The sequence below is a fragment of the Blennius ocellaris genome, assembly GCF_963422515.1.
Source record: "Blennius ocellaris genome assembly, chromosome: 18".
NCBI classification, from domain to species: Eukaryota; Metazoa; Chordata; class Actinopteri; order Blenniiformes; family Blenniidae; genus Blennius; species Blennius ocellaris.
The window spans coordinates 969,524-988,558 of NC_137667.1; the positions used below are offsets into that span (position 1 = coordinate 969,524).

Here is a 19,035-nt window from a genome sequence, read left to right on the forward strand (position 1 = left end):
AAGCGGGTGGAAAGACACGAACCCTCTGTGAAAATCTACAGGAACAAAAAAAAAAAAAAAAACATCCCACCCTCAATGTTCGGTGCGGATTTTACGCGTTCAAGGCTGTTGCTTGACGCGTCCGCGTGGTCGAATGACGTCATTTAAACCCCCCCCCCCCCCCCGCGGCCCTTTTCAAGCAGAGAATCTCCGGTTTCGCGCGCCCCCGATTTTGTTTGGTTCTTGTTCTTGTTCTGCTGTGTTGGTTGATCGTCTGTGCAGAATCTGAACTTTGAAGTGAAGCAGAATTTAAAGATTGTTTTCCTTCTTGAGTAACTTAAAAAAAAAACAACAAAATACTGCAGCGAGAGTCCTGACCGGAAGCAGCGGGAGAGATGACGTCACTCCAGTGTTTAATGGTTCACTATAATGTCATTATTTTTAATATTTATATTATTTAATGAGGACCACCAAGGAAATAAGTCTTATCTATGACTTTTACACATCTTCAATATGATTAATATATATTTTTGTGTGTTTTATTTTGTATGTACGTGTAGAAAATCTAAACAAATTCCATCATTCACTCATGTAGCAGGAATAATTTATTCTAGTTATAATACATGGTTGGAGGCGGCTCTGGGCTGGTGGTGTCTTCAGAACTCGTCCAGCAGAACCTGGTCGTGCTGCAGGAAGCGGATCAGGCCTCCGGGCAGCGGCAGCCGCTTCACCCGCCGCCGGCCCACCTGCTGCAGAACCTGCAGCCTGCAGAGCTGCAGCAGCGGCCGGGGCGGCGCTGCAGTGGAGACAATAGAGACACAGTGGAGGAGACCATAGAGACACAGTGGAGACAATAGAGACACAGTGGAGGAGACAATAGAGACACAGTGGAAGAGACAATAGAGACACAGTGGAGGAGACAATAGAGAAACAGTGGAAGAGACAATAGAGACACAGTGGAAGAGACAATAGAGACACAGTGGAGGAGACAATAGAGAAACAGTGGAGACAATAGAGACACAGTGGAAGAGACAATAGAGACACAGTGGAAGAGACAATAGAGACACAGTGGAGGAGACCATAGAGACACAGTGGAAGAGACAATAGAGACACAGTGGAGGAGACAATAGAGACACAGTGGAAGAGACAATAGAGACACAGTGGAAGAGACAATAGAGACACAGTGGAGGAGACAATAGAGAAACAGTGGAGACAATAGAGACACAGTGGAAGAGACAATAGAGACACAGTGGAAGAGACAATAGAGACACAGTGGAGGAGACCATAGAGACACAGTGGAAGAGACAATAGAGACACAGTGGAAGAGACAATAGAGACACAGTGGAGGAGACAATAGAGAAACAGTGGAGACAATAGAGACACAGTGGAGACAATATAAACACAGTAGAGACAATATAAACACAGTAGAGACAATAGAGACACAGTGGAGAAAATAGAGACACAGCGGAGGAGACAGTAGAAACATAGTGGAGACAATTTAAACACAGTGGAGACAATAGAGACACAGTGGAGACAATTGAAACACAGTGGAGACAATAGAAACACAGTGGAGACAATAGAAACACAATAGAGACAATAGAGACACAGTGGAGACAATTGAAACACAGTGGAGACAATAGAGACACAGCGGAGGAGACAATAGAGACACAGTGGAGACAATAGAAACACAGTGGAGACAATTGAAACACAGTGGAGACAATAGAGACACAGTTGAGACAATAGAAACACAGTAGAGACAATAGAGACACAGTGGAGACAATAGAGACACAGTGGAGACAATAGAAATACAGTAGAGACAATAGAGACACAGTGGAGACAATAGAAACACAGTAGAGACAATAGAGACACAGTGGAGACAATACAGACACAATGGAGATAATAGAAACACAGTAGAGACACAGTGGAGACAATACAGACACAGCGGAGGAGACCATAGAGACACAGTGGAGACAATAGAAACACAGTAGAGACAATAGAAACACAGCAGGTCATTTTACTCTACTGATCGTCTTATTGGCTCTCTTGTATGTTTATTTACCACAAGTCGTCTTTCAATTTCATTGTAATTCTATTCTATTCTATTCTATTCTATTCTATTCTATTCTATTCTATTCTATTCTATTCTATTCTATTCTACTCTACTCTACTCTATTCTCAGGACTGGACCGTTTCACCGAGATGAAAGGTTCAACATAAAACCTGATCAATCATATTGATCCCCCAGTGGTGGGGGAAGACGACATAGAGATGAAAGAGAAAGCAGCCATAGAGATGAAAGAGAAAGCAGCCTCCGTCACCTGCTTTCTCTTTGATGACGCTCCAGTCGGGGAAACTGTCCAGATGCTCCACCAGCCGGGAGCACAGGGTCACGTGACCCACGTAGTTCAGTAGGACGTCGATGATAGGCCCCGCCCAGCGGCAGATGCTGGGCACGGAGATCATCTCACAGAACTGTCAATCAATCAGTCCGTCAATCAATCAATCAATCAATCAATCAATCAATCAATGACTAACGAGCTCTCAGACCGACCTGCACGCCCCTCCTCCCCTGAGGCTCTGGCACTCGGTCGGCGGCGCGGGCGTCGTGGCGCTCCGACCGCGTGGTCTTGATGGGCGGGTGCGGCCGGCCGCCGTAGACGCAGTCGAAGCAAGGCAGGGCGTGGCCTCCGTTGTCCAGCAGGTACTTGAACATGGGGAGGTACTTCATGGAAAACATGTAGACGGCGGGGAAGGCGGTGGGGTGGGTGGGTATGGCGGCGTTGACGTCGGCGCCGTGCTCCACCAGCAGCTCGACGGTCTGGAGGCAGCCCATGCGCGCGGCGACCATGAGCGGCCGGAACATGTCGAGGTTGGGGTCGGCGCCGGCGGCCAGCAGCATCCGCGTGGCGTCCACGTTGCTGTTGATCACGGCGAAGTAGAGCACGGTGCTGCGGCGGTCCTCGTACAGCTTGGACCGCTCCTCGGACAGCTGGGCGTTCACCTCGAAGCCGGCGGCGATCAGGGCCTCCAGCACGTCGTCACGGTTACGCTCGGCCGCCATGTGCAGCGGGCTGATGCCGGTTCGCCGGACCCGGGCCTTGCTGGTGGCGGGGATCAGCGCCGACACGATGCTGGGGACGCAGAGGACACGGGACGTTTCTGTTACAGCTGGACTCGTCTCGAAGGGTGGCGATGGCGGCGGCGACGGCGACCCCCCCCCCCCGAGACAGGAGACAGGAAACCGTGCCTACGTGTCGTTTCCTCTCTGGGCGGCGATGTGCAGCGGTAGGAGTCCTCGCTTCCCCGCCTTGTTGGCGTCGGCGTTCTGGGACACGAGGAGCTGGACGACGTCCTCGTGTTCGTTTTTCGCCGCTTCGTACAGCGCCGTCGAGCCGTCGGCCGCCTGAGTGTTGATGTCCGCACCTGCAGGAGGTCAAAGGTCAGGGGTGACAGACAGATAGGTAGGTAGATAGATAGATAGATAGTCTCCGGTGACCAAAGTTACCGTGGCGCAGGAGGAAGCGCAGCGACGCCACCTGTCCGCTCTGCGCGGCGGAGAAAAGCGGCGAGATGCCGAAGACGTTGGTGAGGGAGAGTTTGGCGCCGGCCTTCAGCAGCATCTCGCAGATCTCCAGGTTGCTCTGGACCACGGCCTCGTGCAGCGCCGTGCAGCCGTGGATGCAGAGCGTGTTCACCGCCGCGCCGCAGTTCAGCAGCGCCGCCACCACCGCGGCGCTGCTCCTCTCACAGGCTGCAGAGGGCGCAAACGGCAGGGCTTCAGCGGGAGGCGGGAGGCGGGAGGCAGGGCGGCGGCCGTCCTTACCTTTGTAGAGCGGAGTCTCCTTGTCCGTGTTGGGAATGTCGGGGTCGGCGCCATTTTCCAGCAGCACCTGAACGCACTGCAGCTGCTGCCTGCTGACCGCCACCATCAGCGCCGTTTCTCCCTGAGCCGTCCTCTTGTTCACCATCCCGGGCTGAGCTGCAGGTACAGGGGGCCGCGCAGGTGAACTCACCTGGGCAGGTACAGGTGAACTCACCTGGGCAGGTACAGGTGAATTACCTGGGCAGGTACAGGTGAACTCACCTGAACAGGTACAGGTGAACTAACCTGAACAGGTATACAGGTGAACTCACCTGAACAGGTACAGGTGAACTCACCTGAACAGGTATACAGGTGAACTCACCTGGGCAGGTATACAGGTGAACTCACCTGAACAGGTATACAGGTGAACTCACCTGGACAGGTACAGGTGAACTCACCTGGACAGGTATACAGGTGAACTCACCTGGGCAGGTATACAGGTGAACTCACCTGACAGCAGTACCTGCAGGCAGGAGTCCTGGTTGTAGAAGGCGGCCTGGTGCACGGCCAGCCACCCCGGCCTGCTGGGCAGCATCAGGTTCATCTCCGGTCTCGTGGCGAGCGCTCTCACCCTGCCGGCGTCTCCGGCACGAATGGCGGCGAACAGAGGCTCCTCCTCCCTGCAGGTGAGCACCCGTCAGCCACGCCCTCCTCACCTGCCCCGGTCTGCGACCACTCAAATCTAGATTAGAGATCAAAGCTGCGAAGCGGCGTGGCGGGGACCTCGCACCGCGGCCCCTCGGGGCTTCGCTCCTAATTCTTTTGTGCGGAAAAATCCTTAATTTGAAAATCAAATTGCAGACTTCCTGTTGGACTGAGGTCAGGGGTCTCGCATAGCGTTTTTTACGCCTCGACGAGACGAACAAGTGAGTTTTGATTTGACGTCTCTACGACCGTCCTACGGGCCGTGGTGGTCTTTGGTCCGTTTAGTGCTGCTAGGTGGCGCCAGAGAGCTGATTTATTTATTTTTTAGCATTTTGCAGGTTAGTTTTGGCGTTTTCTGGGTGTCTGCAGCAGTACCCGCCCAGCGCGGCCAGTTTTGGTGAGTTCTTGGAGACACGGGTCAAGTCCCGTGGTCACACGTGGACTCACTGTTCCGGTTCTGGGCCGACGTGGACCAGGACGCCGTCGTGCCGGCGGTACGCCACCATCCTCTTCCCAGAACCTGTCATGAACCGACTCACCGTCCCGTCAAACGTCTCGCTGAACCGTTCGTGGCCAATAAAAAGACGGAGACAGTTTCAACAGCCGTCGAAAGACAAACAACATTCACAAAACGCCAACATTATATATATATATTCATATATATATATATATGTAATAACACATTTATCTGAGGCACACCGCAGTAGATACATGTGTTATTACACTTTGAGGTGCAGAGAAGATGTTTGGAATCAGACGTGTTCCAAAATTAGAAAAAGGCTGGACTGCAGCCATTCTGCTTTTTAAAAATAGAGAAATCTTCTCCGGGTGGAAAAAAAAACAGTAAAACATGTCAAGTCTGAGAACCCGGGTCTCCCCCCCAACACTGCCCCCCCCCTCCCCCCTCCCGCTGAAACAGGGACGGTTGGCGGGAATAAAAAAAACAAACTTTTCAGACCAATGTCATAGAAAAATGTACTGTACTTGTATGACTCAAATTGTGTTATTGTTTTCATTTTCTATACGAAGCTCTGCTCAGCCTGATTCTTGATGTTTTGTTACATTTTGTACTTTTGACTTGTTCATCTTTTCTTTGTAAAATTGTTCGTCGCTTTGAAGAAAAACTGTTTTTGCTTTGTATTTGTTTTTTGAAAGCTGATCAAAGGAATAAATGCAGACATAAAGAAGAATACGTACAGGTCAGGCAGTTTGGAGGCGGGGGGGTTAGGAGAACTGTAGTGTGCCGTGGTTTGTGGAGGAGCTGCGCCCTGGGAGCTGCGGCGGCGGTTTTCCGCTGCCACCGCCGCCACCGCCGCCACTGTCGCCGGCCCTTCATCTGGAGCGTCCACACCACGACTGGTACGATGGAGGCTGCAGGTGCTGGCGGCGTTGTTGCTGGCGGCGTTGTTGCTGGTGGCGTTGTTGCTGGTGGCGTTGCCGTCTGTGGCGTTGTTGCTGGCGGCGTTGTTGCTGGTGGCGTTGCCGTCGGTGACGTTGCCGCGAGTGTCCGTCAGACTGCGTTCGATGGCCAGCTGAATCAGCTCGTCGTCGCTCAGGTTGCTGTAGAGAGAATAATCCTCCAGGGCTGAACTGGCGGCCGCCATGACGGCGAGGAGCAAAGGTTTCCACCGGGACCAAGTCTGTCCTTCACCTCCTTCACCTCCTTCACCTCCTTCACTTCCACAAACACCGAGAGGAAAACGACGTGAACACGAGGAAGTTTTCAACAACAAACAAGCAGGAAGTAAATATGAGGATTTCACACCTGCTTTTCCCCCGTCGGTCCTGCTGCCGTGGAGACGACTGACCCTGTGTGTGTGTGTGTGTGTGTGTGTGTGTGTGTGTGTGTGTGGTTATCTTAGTTTATTTTAGGGACTAGCACCCGCTCTTCACCGACTCTAAAGTTACAGATGCAGCAACAGCTGAGTCATTCTGGTCGACCCAGAATAACACAATGACCTGGTTCATGTTCACATTGACCTCAATAACAGTCCGATCCAGATCAAAGCTGCAAAACCAGGTTCACTTCAAAATGTAGACAGAAGAACCAGGTTAATTTACAATTAATGCAGGATTAATCTTAGATTAATTCAAAACAAAAGGCAGAAATAAACTCAGATTAATTTAAAACTACAGCAGAAATAATCTCAGATTAATTTGAAACTAATGCAGGAATAATCTCAGATTAATTTATAATTCAGAAATAATTTGATTAATTTAAAACTACAGCAGGAATAATCTCAGATTAATTTCAAATTAATTCAGGAATAATCACATATTAATTTAAAACTAATTGAAGAATAAACTCAGATTAATTTAAAATTAATTCAGGAATAATCTCAGATTAATTTCAAATTAATTCAAGAATAATCTCATTAGTTTAAAACTACAGCATTAATAATCTCAGATGAATTTAAAAATCAATGCAGAGATAATCCCAGGTTAATTTAAACCTAAACCAGGGATAATCTGAGGTCTGATGGGAGGTTATTTGGTTGACTAGTAGGTGAACTAGTGACCAATCGAAGCAGCAGGATGAAAGAGAACAGAACTTCTTTGATGCTTTACAGGAAATCGCTTGATTTCAGAAGCAGCAACTCGCTTTAATAAAGAATAAATAGATAAACAATAACTCGTGACTGATCAATAGGCCATAAGAGGTGATTGATCCTGAATCATCAATCCATTCAAAGATGTTCTAATTCACTTTATTTAGGTTTTCATAAAAAAAGAAAGAAGCAAAAATCCAAACATTAAAACATCAAAGTCCATCACTCGATCGACACAAAAGTTCATGACGTCACATTTGGAAAACTAAAGAGGTGGAAACGACAGGAAGGGTCAAAGGTCGTCAGGTGCAGGACTCCCGTCTTCTTTTCTCACTCTGCTGCTCAAAGAAGTGATGGATGTCGTCGGAGGTCACCACCTGGAGGAGGGAGGGTGGAGGAGGGTGACTGACGGAGCGAGCGGCGGAGGCGAGACGCCGGCGACTCTTTCAACTCACCTTCCCTTCGGCGGCGAACGTCTGCAGGAAGTCCTTCAGCTCGCTCTTCATGTCGTTGTAGCCTGGAAGGAAGAACACGCCTCTCGTTTTTACCTTCCGTTCCTCCTCCGCAGGAGGAAACAAGCCCCGCCCCTTTTCTCTTCACTGCTGTGGCCAGGCTAACAAAAATAAAGCCTCGGCTCCGTTTAAACTCGCCTCTCGTCTCTCGCGTGTATCGTCTCTAGGGTGTATCGTCTCTCGCGTGTACCGTCTCTAGCTTGTATCGTCTCTAGTGTATCGTCTCTAGCTTGTATCGTCTCTAGCTTGTATCGTCTCTAGTGTATCGTCTCTAGCTTGTATCGTCTCTAGTGTATCGTCTCTCGCGTGTATGGTCTCTAGGGTGTATTGTCTCTAGCTTGTATCGTCTCTAGTGTATCGTCTCTAGCTTGTATCGTCTCTAGTGTATCGTCTCTAGCTTGTATCGTCTCTAGCTTGTATCGTCTCTAGCTTGTATCGTCTCTAGCTTGTATCGTCTCTAGCTTGTATCGTCTCTAGTGTATCGTCTCTAGTGTATCGTCTCTAGTGTATCGTCTCTAGCTTGTACCGTCTCTAGGGTGTATCGTCTCTAGCTTGTACCGTCTCTAGGGTGTATCGTCTCTAGCTTGAATCGTCTCTAGTGTATCGTCTCTAGCTTGTATCGTCTCTAGTGTATCGTCTCTAGCTTGTATCGTCTCTAGCTTGTATCGTCTCTAGCTTGTATCGTCTCTGGTGTATCGTCTCTAGCTTGTATCGTCTCTAGTGTATCGTCTCTAGCTTGTATCGTCTCTAGCGTATCGTCTCTAGCTTGTATCGTCTCTAGCTTGTATCGTCTCTAGCTTGTACCGTCTCTAGCTTGTATCGTCTCTAGTGTATCATCTCTAGCTTGTATCATCTCTAGGGTGTATCGTCTCTCGTGTATCGTCTCTAGCTTGTACCGTCTCTAGCTTGTACCGTCTCTAGCTTGTATCGTCTCTAGCTTGTATCATCTCTAGCTTGTACCGTCTCTAGCTTGTACCGTCTCTAGTGTATCGTCTCTAGCTTGTACCGTCTCTAGCTTGTACCGTCTCTAGCTTGTATCATCTCTAGGGTGTATCGTCTCTCGTGTATCGTCTCTAGCTTGTATCATCTCTAGGGTGTATCGTCTCTCGTGTATCGTCTCTAGCTTGTATCGTCTCCAGCTTGTATCGTCTCCAGCTTGTATCGTCTCTAGTGTATCGTCTCCAGCTTGTACCGTCTCTAGTGTATCGTCTCCAGCTTGTATCGTCTCTAGTGTATCGTCTCTAGTGTATCGTCTCCAGCTTGTACCGTCTCTAGTGTATCGTCTCCAGCTTGTATCGTCTCTAGTGTATCGTCTCTAGTGTATCGTCTCCAGCTTGTACCGTCTCTAGTGTATCGTCTCCAGCTTGTATCATCTCTAGTGTATCGTCTCTAGTGTATCGTCTCCAGCTTGTACCGTCTCTAGTGTATCGTCTCCAGCTTGTATCGTCTCTAGGGTGTATCGTCTCTCGTGTATCGTCTCTAGCTTGTATCGTCTCCAGCTTGTATCGTCTCTAGTGTATCGTCTCTAGTGTATCGTCTCCAGCTTGTACCGTCTCTAGTGTATCGTCTCCAGCTTGTATCGTCTCTAGTGTATCGTCTCTAGTGTATCGTCTCCAGCTTGTACCGTCTCTAGTGTATCGTCTCCAGCTTGTATCGTCTCTAGCTTGTACCGTCTCTAGCTTGTACCGTCTCTAGCTTGTATCGTCTCCAGCTTGTATCGTCTCTAGTGTATCGTCTCTAGCTTGTATCGTCTCTAGTGTATCGTCTCTAGCTTGTATCGTCTCTAGCTTGTACCGTCTCTAGCTTGTACCGTCTCTAGCTTGTATCGTCTCTAGCTTGTATCGTCTCTAGTGTATCGTCTCTAGCTTGTATCGTCTCTAGTGTATCGTCTCTAGCTTGTATCGTCTCTAGCTTGTATCGTCTCTAGCTTGTATCGTCTCTAGTGTATCGTCTCTAGCTTGTATCGTCTCTAGCTTGTACCGTCTCTAGCTTGTATCGTCTCTAGCTTGTATCGTCTCTAGTGTATCGTCTCTCGTGTATCGTCTTCCTAAACATGTATAATTGCTTTAACAGATGATCTGATCTACATGTCAGTGTCGCGGGACTGAAAATGTATATTTGACATGTTGTTCTAGACGTAGATTATAAAGCCCTAGAAGCCTCACGGCGCCGCCATCTTGGATGGGTCTCCCTCTGGAGCTGAACATAAAGATCCAGGCTAGAAAACCCACTAAAACATTGGTAGCTCGCTCGCTAGCCGACGTAGCAACACAAGTCATACCTCATTTTAACGCTGAGGAAAAGTTCTATCCTGTGTGAAACCTCGTGGAAAATATATCGGGAGGAGGGAAAGTCCTCAACGCGATGGAGCGTCACCGCGGCTTTAAGATGTAGCATTTGTGTCGCTATGTGGACTAGCAAGCGAGCTACGAATGTTCTGGGATCTTCATGTTTAGCGGGAGACCTCTCCAAGATGGCGGTGACGGGGGTGGGTGGTGTTACCGTGGATGATCTCCAGCTGCTGCACCCGGTTCAGGTTGTCCAGCGCCGACATCAGAGGGTCGCTTCCCTGCTGCGTCCGCTCGCTGCTCTTCCCTTTGTTCTCGTAGGCTAGCACCGTGTCCGACTCGTCCAGCAGGAAGGAGACGCCGGCTTCGGACAGACGCGCCTGGACAAAGGAGGACCGGGGGGGCGGGGTCAAGGGGCGGAGCTTCAAACGTCCCTGCCGACCTTCGGTCTGGTGCTCATGGCGTCTTTACCCTGCAGGCGCCGCAGCGGCAGAGCCTGCAGCGCCACGCCGACGGCCAGAAGACGGCTCCACGCCGCTCCGCCTCCCGGGCGGCGGCCTGCAGCTCCTCCAGCCTGCAGCTCGGCTCCGCCTCCCGCCGCGGCCGCTTAGGGCTGGGCTCCACCGCCTCCTCCACCTGACGGAGGTCGCCGGCTCGTTAGTCAAAAGGCGGCCGCTCTTGGAAAACCGTACGCCCGCGTGGCGTCTCCTCACCTGCGTCGCCACGGGGGGACGGTTGGCGTCGGACTCGTCCGCTCGCTGCTGCGCCGCCGCGGTCGTCGCCGCCGCGCCCGGACCTGCAGGAGGAACGACGGTGAGTCGCCGCAACCGACAAGGAGGGCGCCAGGCCTTACCTGCTCACCTGGCAGGTAAGGCCTGGTGCCCAGACCTTACCTGCCAGGTGAGCGGCGTACGCCAGGCCTTACCTGCCAGGTGAGCGGCGTACGCCAGGCCTTACCTGCCAGGTGAGCGGCGTACGCCAGGCCTTACCTGCCAGGTGAGCGGCGTAGACCAGGCCTTACCTGCCAGGTGAGCGGCGTACGCCAGGCCTTACCTGCCAGGTGAGCGGCGTACGCCAGGCCTTACCTGCCAGGTGAGCGGCGTACGCCAGGCCTTACCTGCCAGGTGAGCGGCGTACGCCAGGCCTTACCTGCCAGGTGAGCGGCGTACGCCAGGCCTTACCTGCCAGGTGAGCGGCGTAGGCCAGGCCTTACCTGCCAGGTGAGCGGCGTAGGCCAGGCCTTACCTGCCAGGTGAGCGGCGTAGGCCAGGCCTTACCTGCCAGGTGAGCGGCGTAGGCCAGGCCTTACCTGCCAGGTGAGCGGCGTACGCCAGGCCTTACCTGCCAGGTGAGCGGCGTACACCAGGCCTTACCTGCCAGGTGAGCGGCGTACGCCAGGCCTTACCTGCCAGGTGAGCGGCGTACGCCAGGCCTTACCTGCCAGGTGAGCGGCGTACACCAGGCCTTACCTGCCAGGTGAGCGGCGTAGACCCAGAGGAAGGGGTTCTTCTTCATACAGGCCTCGCAGATCATCTCCTGCAGCTCCACGCCGTCCGGTACCGAACAGCCCAGGTGCTGCGGGACGCAACGGGGACGTCAGGGAGCTGCACCACCCTACACCACCCTACACCCCCCCCTCCACCCTCCCAGTGCTCCGGTACCCACCCTGCCGTGCAGCCAGTCCTCACACACCACACACTGGATCATCTCGTCCTCCACCTGACACACCCAGACCAGAGGGAGTCAATCGGCCGGTCGGAGACAAGGGACGGCGCGTCTCCAGGGAGGACGAGGGGGACGAGGGGGGACGAGGGGGGACGAGGGGGACTCACCTGGTCGTCTGGGTCTGGATAAGGCCGGCCGCAGGTGCAGTAACTCCCAAAGAAGTTCTGACTGTATTTATTCAGGGTGTTGAACTCATCCTTCTCCTGAGACACACACACACACACACACACACACACACACACACACACACACACACACACACACACACACACACACACACACACACACACACACACACACACACACACACACACACACACACACACACACACACACACACACACACACACACACGTTGGGTTTGGTTGATGATCAAGCAGGTGAGGTTTGAGGTGGAGGTCTGAACTCACAGGGTGGAGTTTACACTGCAGATCTTTGAACTTCCCGTTTCCACAGTCGCAGCGAAAGTTTCTGCAGAAATAGAAGGAGGAGGAGGAGGAGGAGGAGGAGGAGGAGGAGGAGGAGGAGGAGGAGGAGGAGGAGGAGGAAGAGGAGGAGGAAGAGGAGGAAGTTACAGCGCCGTCAGAAGGAACTCACCAGCGAAGCAGTAAAATGCCGCAGCGTCACCTCTTGGTGTAGAGTTCAAAGAGGTCATGACCTTCGTGACACTTGTAGGAACAGGCCAGACACACGCCTGCAGCCTCGCCTCCCTTCGGGGTGCAGGTGTTACAGGCGTACAGTGCCTGGCGCTTCACGTAGCCCTGGAACACACAGACAGCCTCACTGAGTGTCCCACTGTCCCTCCTGTCTCCTAACGGTCCCTCCTGTCTCCTAACGGTCCCTCCTGTCTCCTAACGGTCCCTCCTGTCTCCTAACGGTCCCTCCTATCTCCTAATAGTCCCTCCTATCACCTAACAGTCCCTCCTATCACCTAACAGTCCCTCCTGTCTCCTAACGGTCCCTCCTGTCTCCGAACGGTCCCTCCTGTCTCCTAATAGTCCCTCCTGTCTCCTAATAGTCCCTCCTATCACCTCACAGTCCCTCCTGTCTCCTAACTGTCCCTCCTGTCTCCGAACGGTCCCTCCTATCTCCTAACGGTCCCTCCTATCTCCTAACAGTCCCTCCTGTCTCCTAACGGTCCCTCCTGTCTCCTAACGGTCCCTCCTATCACCTAACGGTCCCTCCTATCGCCTAACGGTCCCTCCTGTCTCCTAACAGTCCCTCCTATCTCCTAACAATCCCTCCTATCTCCTAAAAATCCCTCCTATCTCCTAACAGTCCCTCCTGTCTCCTAACAGTCCCTCCTGTCTCCTAACAGTCCCTCCTATCTCCTAACAGTCCCTCCTATCTCCTAACAATCCCTCCTATCGCCTAACAATCCCTCCTGTCTCCTAACAGTCCCTCCTATCTCCTAACAATCCCTCCTATCGCCTAACAATCCCTCCTGTCTCCTCACAGTCCCTCCTGTCTCCTAACAGTCCCTCCTATCAACTTTCCTCAACTCCTTTAGGAAGCCTCCTGACACCGTGTGACGTCATGCCGGACGTGAAGGAGGGACTGTTAGGAAAGGAGCCAGGAGGGACAGTTAGGAGACAGGTGGGACTGTTGGGACGCAGCCACCAGGTCTGTCGAGGAGAAGCTGACCTGAGGGTAGGAGCAGTGGTCCGAGTCACTTCCAGCCAACACTGCAGAGGCTTCCTCCTCCAGCTCCTCGTCCTCCTGGAGGACGTCCACCAGAGACACCGTCTGCTCCTCACACATGTCTGCTGGACGACTGTGGAGCAGAGGGGGACGGGGTCAGGGGGGCAGACAGGGGGACGGGGTCAGGGGAGCAGACGGGGGGCGGGGTCAGGGGGGCAGACAGGGGGCGGGGTCAGGGGGAGAAAACAGGAGTTGTTCTGCAGCTTAACAGAGGCGAACATGTCGATGTTAGAAACCCACGGCTGCTCCGGCCGAGATAAGACGTCCCAGATAAGGAGGACTTGGTCTCGCGCCGCCCGTCCTCAACTAGTTTTGCTCTCAGCAGCGACGCTTCAGACCGAAATCATTTTTTCCAGCACAAAGCTAAAGCCTCTGAAACACAAGCGCTCACATTTTAGGTGGCATTTGTTTCTGACGAGCTTCACATCCACATGTTCAGATAAAATACAGAAAAACGAGCGTCACACTAATATATTCCGAATATATTCCGCGAAGGATCCGTGCAGGCAGCAGAGAACTGCAGGTTTGAATCCCAGAGTTCATCACTGTGGCTCCCTGCTCATGACCTTTGACCCCCACTGCTCCCAGCATCAATTCTTTTTAAAGTTCATCCGCAGAACAAGACCGATCAAGTTCGCCTCCTGTCTTTAGCAGCACTTGTGAACACGCAGGCTCTCAAATGCACAATTACTCATTCAGACGTTATTATTATTATTATTGCGCTCGTGAAAGCTGTTAGCATCGGCTAGCATCTCCCTGCTAACGCCATCAACAGCATCCGAACTCACCGGCAGGGGCCGGGGGCCGGGGGCCGGGGGCTGGACGGTCTGTTCCCGCCGGGCCCGGTACGAACACCTGGGCGGACGAGTGTCGGTAAACTCCGAGCTACAGACTCACACTGCTTTCCCCTGTTAGCTCGCTGTTAGCTCCGGCGGCTAACTCACACTGCTTCCGGGTGAGTGCCTGGCGCCACTCGCTCAGGTGAGGCGGTGCAGCGCTGAGAACCGCCTGGGGGGTGGAGGGGGGTGGCGGGGGGGTGAATGGCACAGGAAACACCGTAAAATGTGGAATAACCAACGTGTCTTTCCTTCTTCTCGGGTCTCCTTAAAGACAACAGGAAAGAAATAACGGGACGATAGATAACGTGACGTCACGTGACAGTGCAGCGCATGCGCACTTCGACAAGCGGGAAGCAAGCGATGGCGACGGCCACCGTGGGAGCGGCGGAGCTCCGGGCGGAGCTGAAGCTCCGGGACGGACAGCGGCGCACCGTCAGCGTCCAGGTCCAGGACAACCTGTCGTCCCTCATCTGCGGCCTCGGCGAGCTGAGCCGGACCGCGTCGCGGCTTCTCAGCGAGCTGGTGGAGCAGGAGAGGAACCCCGGAGGCGGAGCGGCAGGTAAACACCAGCGGTTTAATGGAAATGTCACGAAGAGGCTTCGCAGAAAGATCATTAATTATTAAAGTGAGGACACCCTGAGGACACTACGTTTATTTATACTACCTTTTTTTTTTTTTTTTACAAAAACTGATAAACAAACTTCATGCACCCGGTGAGCTGCTATTATCCGCCGCACCTGTAGGGGGCGGTGTAACGAGACGCACGAAACCACGATAGCTCATCAGAATTATAAAAAAAAACATGAAATCATGAATTGTGAAGTAAATCTCCGTCTCCTCCAGATATCCACTTTTTTTTATTTTTTTTTAAATTCCCAGGTTGACTTGATTAAACTATAACTACAGACAAATTCTTGCTCTTAGTGGCAAAATACGATTTCTTTAATAACCATATCTTGAAACTGTTGACATTTTAAATGATCTTTCCAAAGAACTCGCAAATCTGAAAGTCTATGTATTTGTAAATAACTCAAGAGTATTATTACTCCTGATAATTCTAGAAGTCGCTGGTCTCTCAGCCGTCAACACCTGCAGCAGGTGAATCAGGAGCTGGAGTTCTATTGTATAAAATTAATTTCTTACTGGTTTGACTGGAAATTAATATTTTGGGCCTCGTGTTGCACGATTGAATCCCTGGTGGGGAAGAATAATGACTGAACAGCATCGCTGCATAACTCATTTTCTGTGCTTCAGGAGAGGAAGAGGACGGTGGCGAGGAAGAGGACGGTGAAGAGGAAGAGGACGAGGAAGAAGAAAGTAACGGCCTCCTAAACCCTGAAGCAAACCCTCCAGCTAAAAGACCCAGGACCTGAGGGCACCTGCAACAGACTTCATATTTCATTTGCGTTTATTTCTATACTTTTATTAACGTATTAAAGTTGCCATGGTAACCACGGTGTCTTTTGAGAGTCTCTTGATTGGCGAGCGGCCGCGACGTCGTCGTCGTCGGCTTCAGCTCCGCGGCAGTGGTCGTCGAAGGCACGTCACAAACACCCACATGCTCGTGTTCACGGTCCCGCACGTCCCTCAAGTGTCAATCAGCTGCCCCGGCCGGCGGCCGGCTAGCTTGGCGGCGTGGCGCCGGCTGCAGAGCAGCGCGATGCAGACGGGCAGCACGCAGTAGCCGACGGCGTGCGGGTCGGCCCGGGTGCAGGAGAACAGAACCAGGAAGAGCTGCAGGTAGGGCAGTAGGAAGACCGCCGCCCACATCCAGCCGGGGAGCGCCGGCAGGCGGGCGGCGATGGCCGGCGGCAGCGTGGACGGCCCGGGGTCGCCCCTCTGCACGCGCTCCAAGCTCAGGCTGTGGACCTCAAACACGTAGTACGCCGCCATGACGCTCGCCAGCAAGTACAGGGCCACGGCCACCCATCCGATCCTCTGGCGGAAGTTCATCATCCTCCATACTGCCGAAGAAACGGTCACAGGTTAGGAGAGGGTCACGCCAGCGGAGCAGTGCCGAGTCGCCTTAAATCCCCCTCGCTTTCACCTGGAACAAGTGTTGGACAAACTGCTGGTACGCCATCGTTTCACTTCCCGGTTTTGAAGGAGCCACGGTAGCTAGTGGCTTTGTTCTTTGTCCCTTTGAACCACGTGGTCGTCCACGTTTCACACCAGTTGATAAAACGTAGCGTCATTGTTTCACCGAGAGAAGCAGGTGAAACTAGCAGCCTGCTAACCTCTGATCAGACCATAAGCAGCCTGTTAGCGCCTCATTAGCAGCCTGCTAACCCCTGTTATCAGCCGGCTAATGAGCTGTTAGCAGGCTGCTAACCTCTGCTAACAGCTCATTAGCAGCCTGCTAACCCCTGCAAACAGCCCATTAGCAGCCTGCTAACCCCTGTTAACAGCTCATGAGCAGCCTGCTCACCCCTGCTAACAGCTCATTAGCAGCCTGCTAACCCTTGTTAACAACCTGTGAGCAGCCTGCTAACCCCTGCTAACAGCCCATTAGCAGTCTGCTCACCCCTGCTAACAGCTCATTAGAAGCCTGCTAACCCCTGCTAACAGCTCATTAGAAGCCTGCTAACCCCTGCTAACAGCTCATTAGAAGCCTGCTAACCCCTGCTAACAGCTCATTAGCAGCCTGCTAACCCTTGTTAACAACCTGTGAGCAGCCTGCTAACCCCTGCTAACAGCCCATTAGTAGTCTGCTCACCCCTGCTAACAGCTCATTAGAAGCCTGCTAACCCCTGCTAACAGCTCATTAGCAGCCTGCTAACCCTTGTTAACAACCTGTGAGCAGCCTGCTAACCCCTGCTAACAGCCCATTAGTAGTCTGCTCACCCCTGCTAACAGCTCATTAGAAGCCTGCTAACCCCTGCTAACAGCTCATTAGAAGCCTGCTAACCCCTGCCAACAGCTCATTAGTAGCCTGCTAACCCCTGTTAACAGCTCATTAGCAGCCTGCTAACCCTTGTTAACAACCTGTGAGCAGCCTGCTAACAGCCCATTAGTAGCCTGCTAACAGCTCATTAGCCCCCTGTTAGCCGCCTGCTCACCCCTGTTAACAGCTCATTAGTAGCCTGCTAACCCCTGTTAACAGCTCATTAGCAGCCTGCTAACCCCTGCTAACAGCTCATTAGCCCCCTGTTAGCCGCCTGCTCACCCCTGTTAACAGCTCATTAGCAGCCTGCTAACCCCTGCTAACAGCTCATTAGCAGCCTGTTAGCCGCCTGCTAGCCCCTGTTAGCTCGCCAGCAGCCTCTACGCCTGATATTTGGTGTCTTGTTGAATCTCACCTTCCACCTTCTGCTTCTTTTCGGCTGAATTGGATCTTCTCGGCTCTTCGAGCCGCAGCCTCGGCTCGCGACCGGTCCTTCCTGTTTGGTCAGCTGACTGCCGGTGACGTCATCACTCCGGAACGCACATGGAGGCGAAATCAAAGAGTGTCATTAGAACAAAAGAAGTCTCTATTTACTGAATTGCGTTGACGAAAATGTAATTTATGTCAATGATTTATCCAAATCGCATCGCCAACTACTGAGTTATAAAGGATTTAGGTTAATAATAAACTCTGGTCTCAGCCGAATAATGGAATTAATAAAAAGAAAACAAAATCAAAGAATTACATTAAAAATACTTCATAACATATCGTATCACACTTCCTTGACTGAAAACTGAATCTGTAACTCATCTGTTTAATAGTTAGTTGCTCGTGCTGCACTGCAATTTGGAAATAAATGGAGAACTAAGAAACAATGTACTTTTTGTTAATCTCAACTTACCATCAGCCCGTCTTATTCTTTATAACCCTGAAAATAGACAAATCCATTGGGGAATTTTTTTGTCCTGGCCATGAATTCTGTTTTCATCCTACGATAGCTCAGTTGGTAGAGCGGAGGACTGTAGAGGACAATGTGGACATCCTTAGGTCGCTGGTTCAAATCCGGCTCGAAGGACAACTTTTCATAAAACTGACTTTATAGACGAGTTTGGACTCCGTCAAGACTCTCAAGACGTTACAATGGAAGGACGGTTCTCCTCAGGACGTCTCCAAGATAAAGATCAAAGGACAAATCATAAGCACAACTAACTTCCAGGGGTTTCAAGTTCAAGGTAGTAGTTTGCTCTATTCCAAGGTTCCCCAGTTCCAGGAGTCCTCAAGGTCTGGTGTCCTGCATGTTTTAGGCTCCTCCCAGTTGCAACACACCTGGAAGCAATATGGACCTCGTTACTTGGCGGGTTTACCAGCTGGACCATGACGCCAACTTCAGATTGAAGTTTGCTGAAACAGGGAGGAACTAAAACCTGCAGGACATCAGACCTCCAGGACATCAGACCTCCAGGCAAATGAACCCAGACTCTTCTAGACCCCATAGGGTCCACATGGTCCAGCAGCCACGTTGAGCTACACTCAGTTTTATGAAAAGTTGTCCTTCGAGCCGGATTTGAACCAGCGACCTAAGGATGTCCACATTGTCCTCTACAGTCCTCCGCTCTACCAACTGAGCTATCGAAGGGTGTGGATTGACATTCACGCAGGTGAAGGTTTGACCCTCAGCTTGGTTCCATGAAGTAAAAAGATCAGCTGCTGGACCATCAAACTATAGAATAAAACAAACTAGTACCTTGAAGTAGAACCTCAGAGTTTCGATCATGACAAACTTAGAATGTTCTCTTGGAGAACATCTGGAAGGTTTTGAGGAAATGTTGACTGATGCTGATTCTGGAGGATGACCCCAGATTCTTCTAGACCCCCATAGGGTCCACATGGTCCAGCAGACATGTTGAGCTACAGTCAGTTTTATGAAAAGTTGTCCTTCGAGCCGGATTTGAACCAGCGACCTAAGGATGTCCACATTGTCCACTACAGTCCTCCGCTCTACCAACTGAGCTATCGAAGGGTGTGGATTGATGTCCACAGAGACCAGTTCA

At 51.8% G+C, this 19,035-nt stretch overlaps 4 protein-coding genes across 7 annotated transcripts; 1 reads left to right on the forward strand and 3 right to left on the reverse strand.

Annotated features, from left to right (window-relative positions):
* Positions 1-578: 578 nt before the first annotated feature.
* asb2a.1 (ankyrin repeat and SOCS box containing 2a, tandem duplicate 1) lies at positions 579-6,328 on the reverse strand. Its single transcript, XM_080514270.1, has 10 exons — positions 6,252-6,328; positions 5,684-6,158; positions 4,934-5,044; positions 4,292-4,461; positions 3,803-3,958; positions 3,485-3,730; positions 3,231-3,402; positions 2,531-3,110; positions 2,298-2,451; positions 579-775 (listed from the first exon to the last, which is right to left on the reverse strand). The coding sequence occupies exons 2-10, from the start codon at positions 6,088-6,090 to the stop codon at positions 636-638; spliced, it is 2,136 nt and encodes a 711-aa protein (XP_080370396.1). The 5' UTR covers positions 6,091-6,158; positions 6,252-6,328; the 3' UTR covers positions 579-635.
* A 508-nt stretch (positions 6,329-6,836) lies between these two features.
* Positions 6,837-14,347, reverse strand: ubr7 (ubiquitin protein ligase E3 component n-recognin 7). 3 transcript variants are annotated; one of them, XM_080514310.1, is made up of 12 exons: positions 14,050-14,347; positions 13,205-13,334; positions 12,188-12,321; positions 11,971-12,031; positions 11,668-11,763; positions 11,501-11,554; positions 11,353-11,410; positions 10,549-10,631; positions 10,307-10,471; positions 10,050-10,215; positions 7,491-7,552; positions 6,837-7,412 (listed from the first exon to the last, which is right to left on the reverse strand). In XM_080514310.1, exons 2-12 carry the CDS (start codon positions 13,319-13,321, stop codon positions 7,338-7,340), a joined length of 1,071 nt encoding a protein of 356 aa, XP_080370436.1. In that variant the 5' UTR covers positions 13,322-13,334; positions 14,050-14,347; the 3' UTR covers positions 6,837-7,337. The 3 variants fall into 3 exon arrangements, with proteins under 3 accessions (XP_080370436.1, XP_080370435.1, XP_080370434.1); XM_080514309.1 differs by having other exon boundaries at positions 11,305-11,410; positions 14,206-14,336; XM_080514308.1 differs by having other exon boundaries at positions 6,838-7,412; positions 11,305-11,410; positions 14,050-14,346.
* A 24-nt stretch (positions 14,348-14,371) lies between these two features.
* Positions 14,372-15,551, forward strand: LOC308143487 (uncharacterized protein). Its single transcript, XM_080514314.1, has 2 exons — positions 14,372-14,659; positions 15,355-15,551. Exons 1-2 carry the CDS (start codon positions 14,431-14,433, stop codon positions 15,471-15,473), a joined length of 348 nt encoding a protein of 115 aa, XP_080370440.1. The 5' UTR covers positions 14,372-14,430; the 3' UTR covers positions 15,474-15,551.
* Positions 15,552-15,676: 125 nt separating this feature from the next.
* tmem251 (transmembrane protein 251) lies at positions 15,677-17,492 on the reverse strand. 2 transcript variants are annotated; one of them, XM_080514312.1, is made up of 2 exons: positions 17,400-17,492; positions 15,677-16,064 (listed from the first exon to the last, which is right to left on the reverse strand). In XM_080514312.1, exon 2 carries the CDS (start codon positions 16,054-16,056, stop codon positions 15,688-15,690), a length of 369 nt encoding a protein of 122 aa, XP_080370438.1. In that variant the 5' UTR covers positions 16,057-16,064; positions 17,400-17,492; the 3' UTR covers positions 15,677-15,687. The 2 variants fall into 2 exon arrangements, with proteins under 2 accessions (XP_080370438.1, XP_080370439.1); XM_080514313.1 differs by lacking the exon at positions 17,400-17,492 and adding an exon at positions 16,148-16,274.
* Positions 17,493-19,035: the final 1,543 nt, after the last annotated feature.

What these genes read in the sequence shown, in the direction of transcription:
- asb2a.1 (XM_080514270.1), bottom strand. Translation starts at nt 6,090, where the DNA reads ATGGCGGCCGCCAGTTCAGCCCTGGAGGATTATTCTCTCTACAGCAAC. An exon ending in GTCGGCCCAGAACCGGAACA is followed by an intron (nt 4,462 to 4,933) that starts GTGAGTCCACGT and finishes GCTCACCTGCAG; the next exon opens with GGAGGAGGAGCCTCTGTTCG. An exon ending in AGGGGAGGAGGGGCGTGCAG is followed by an intron (nt 2,452 to 2,530) that starts GTCGGTCTGAGA and finishes ATTGATTGACAG; the next exon opens with TTCTGTGAGATGATCTCCGT.
- ubr7 (XM_080514309.1), bottom strand. Translation starts at nt 13,321, where the DNA reads ATGTGTGAGGAGCAGACGGTGTCTCTGGTGGACGTCCTCCAGGAGGAC. An exon ending in CTACGCCGCTCACCTGGCAG is followed by an intron (nt 10,632 to 11,304) that starts GTAAGGCCTGGT and finishes TTCCTCCTGCAG; the next exon opens with GTCCGGGCGCGGCGGCGACG. An exon ending in GCCGCTGCGGCGCCTGCAGG is followed by an intron (nt 10,216 to 10,306) that starts GTAAAGACGCCA and finishes TCCTTTGTCCAG; the next exon opens with GCGCGTCTGTCCGAAGCCGG.
- LOC308143487 (XM_080514314.1), top strand. Translation starts at nt 14,431, where the DNA reads ATGCGCACTTCGACAAGCGGGAAGCAAGCGATGGCGACGGCCACCGTG. An exon ending in CCCCGGAGGCGGAGCGGCAG is followed by an intron (nt 14,660 to 15,354) that starts GTAAACACCAGC and finishes TCTGTGCTTCAG; the next exon opens with GAGAGGAAGAGGACGGTGGC.
- tmem251 (XM_080514312.1), bottom strand. Translation starts at nt 16,056, where the DNA reads ATGATGAACTTCCGCCAGAGGATCGGATGGGTGGCCGTGGCCCTGTAC.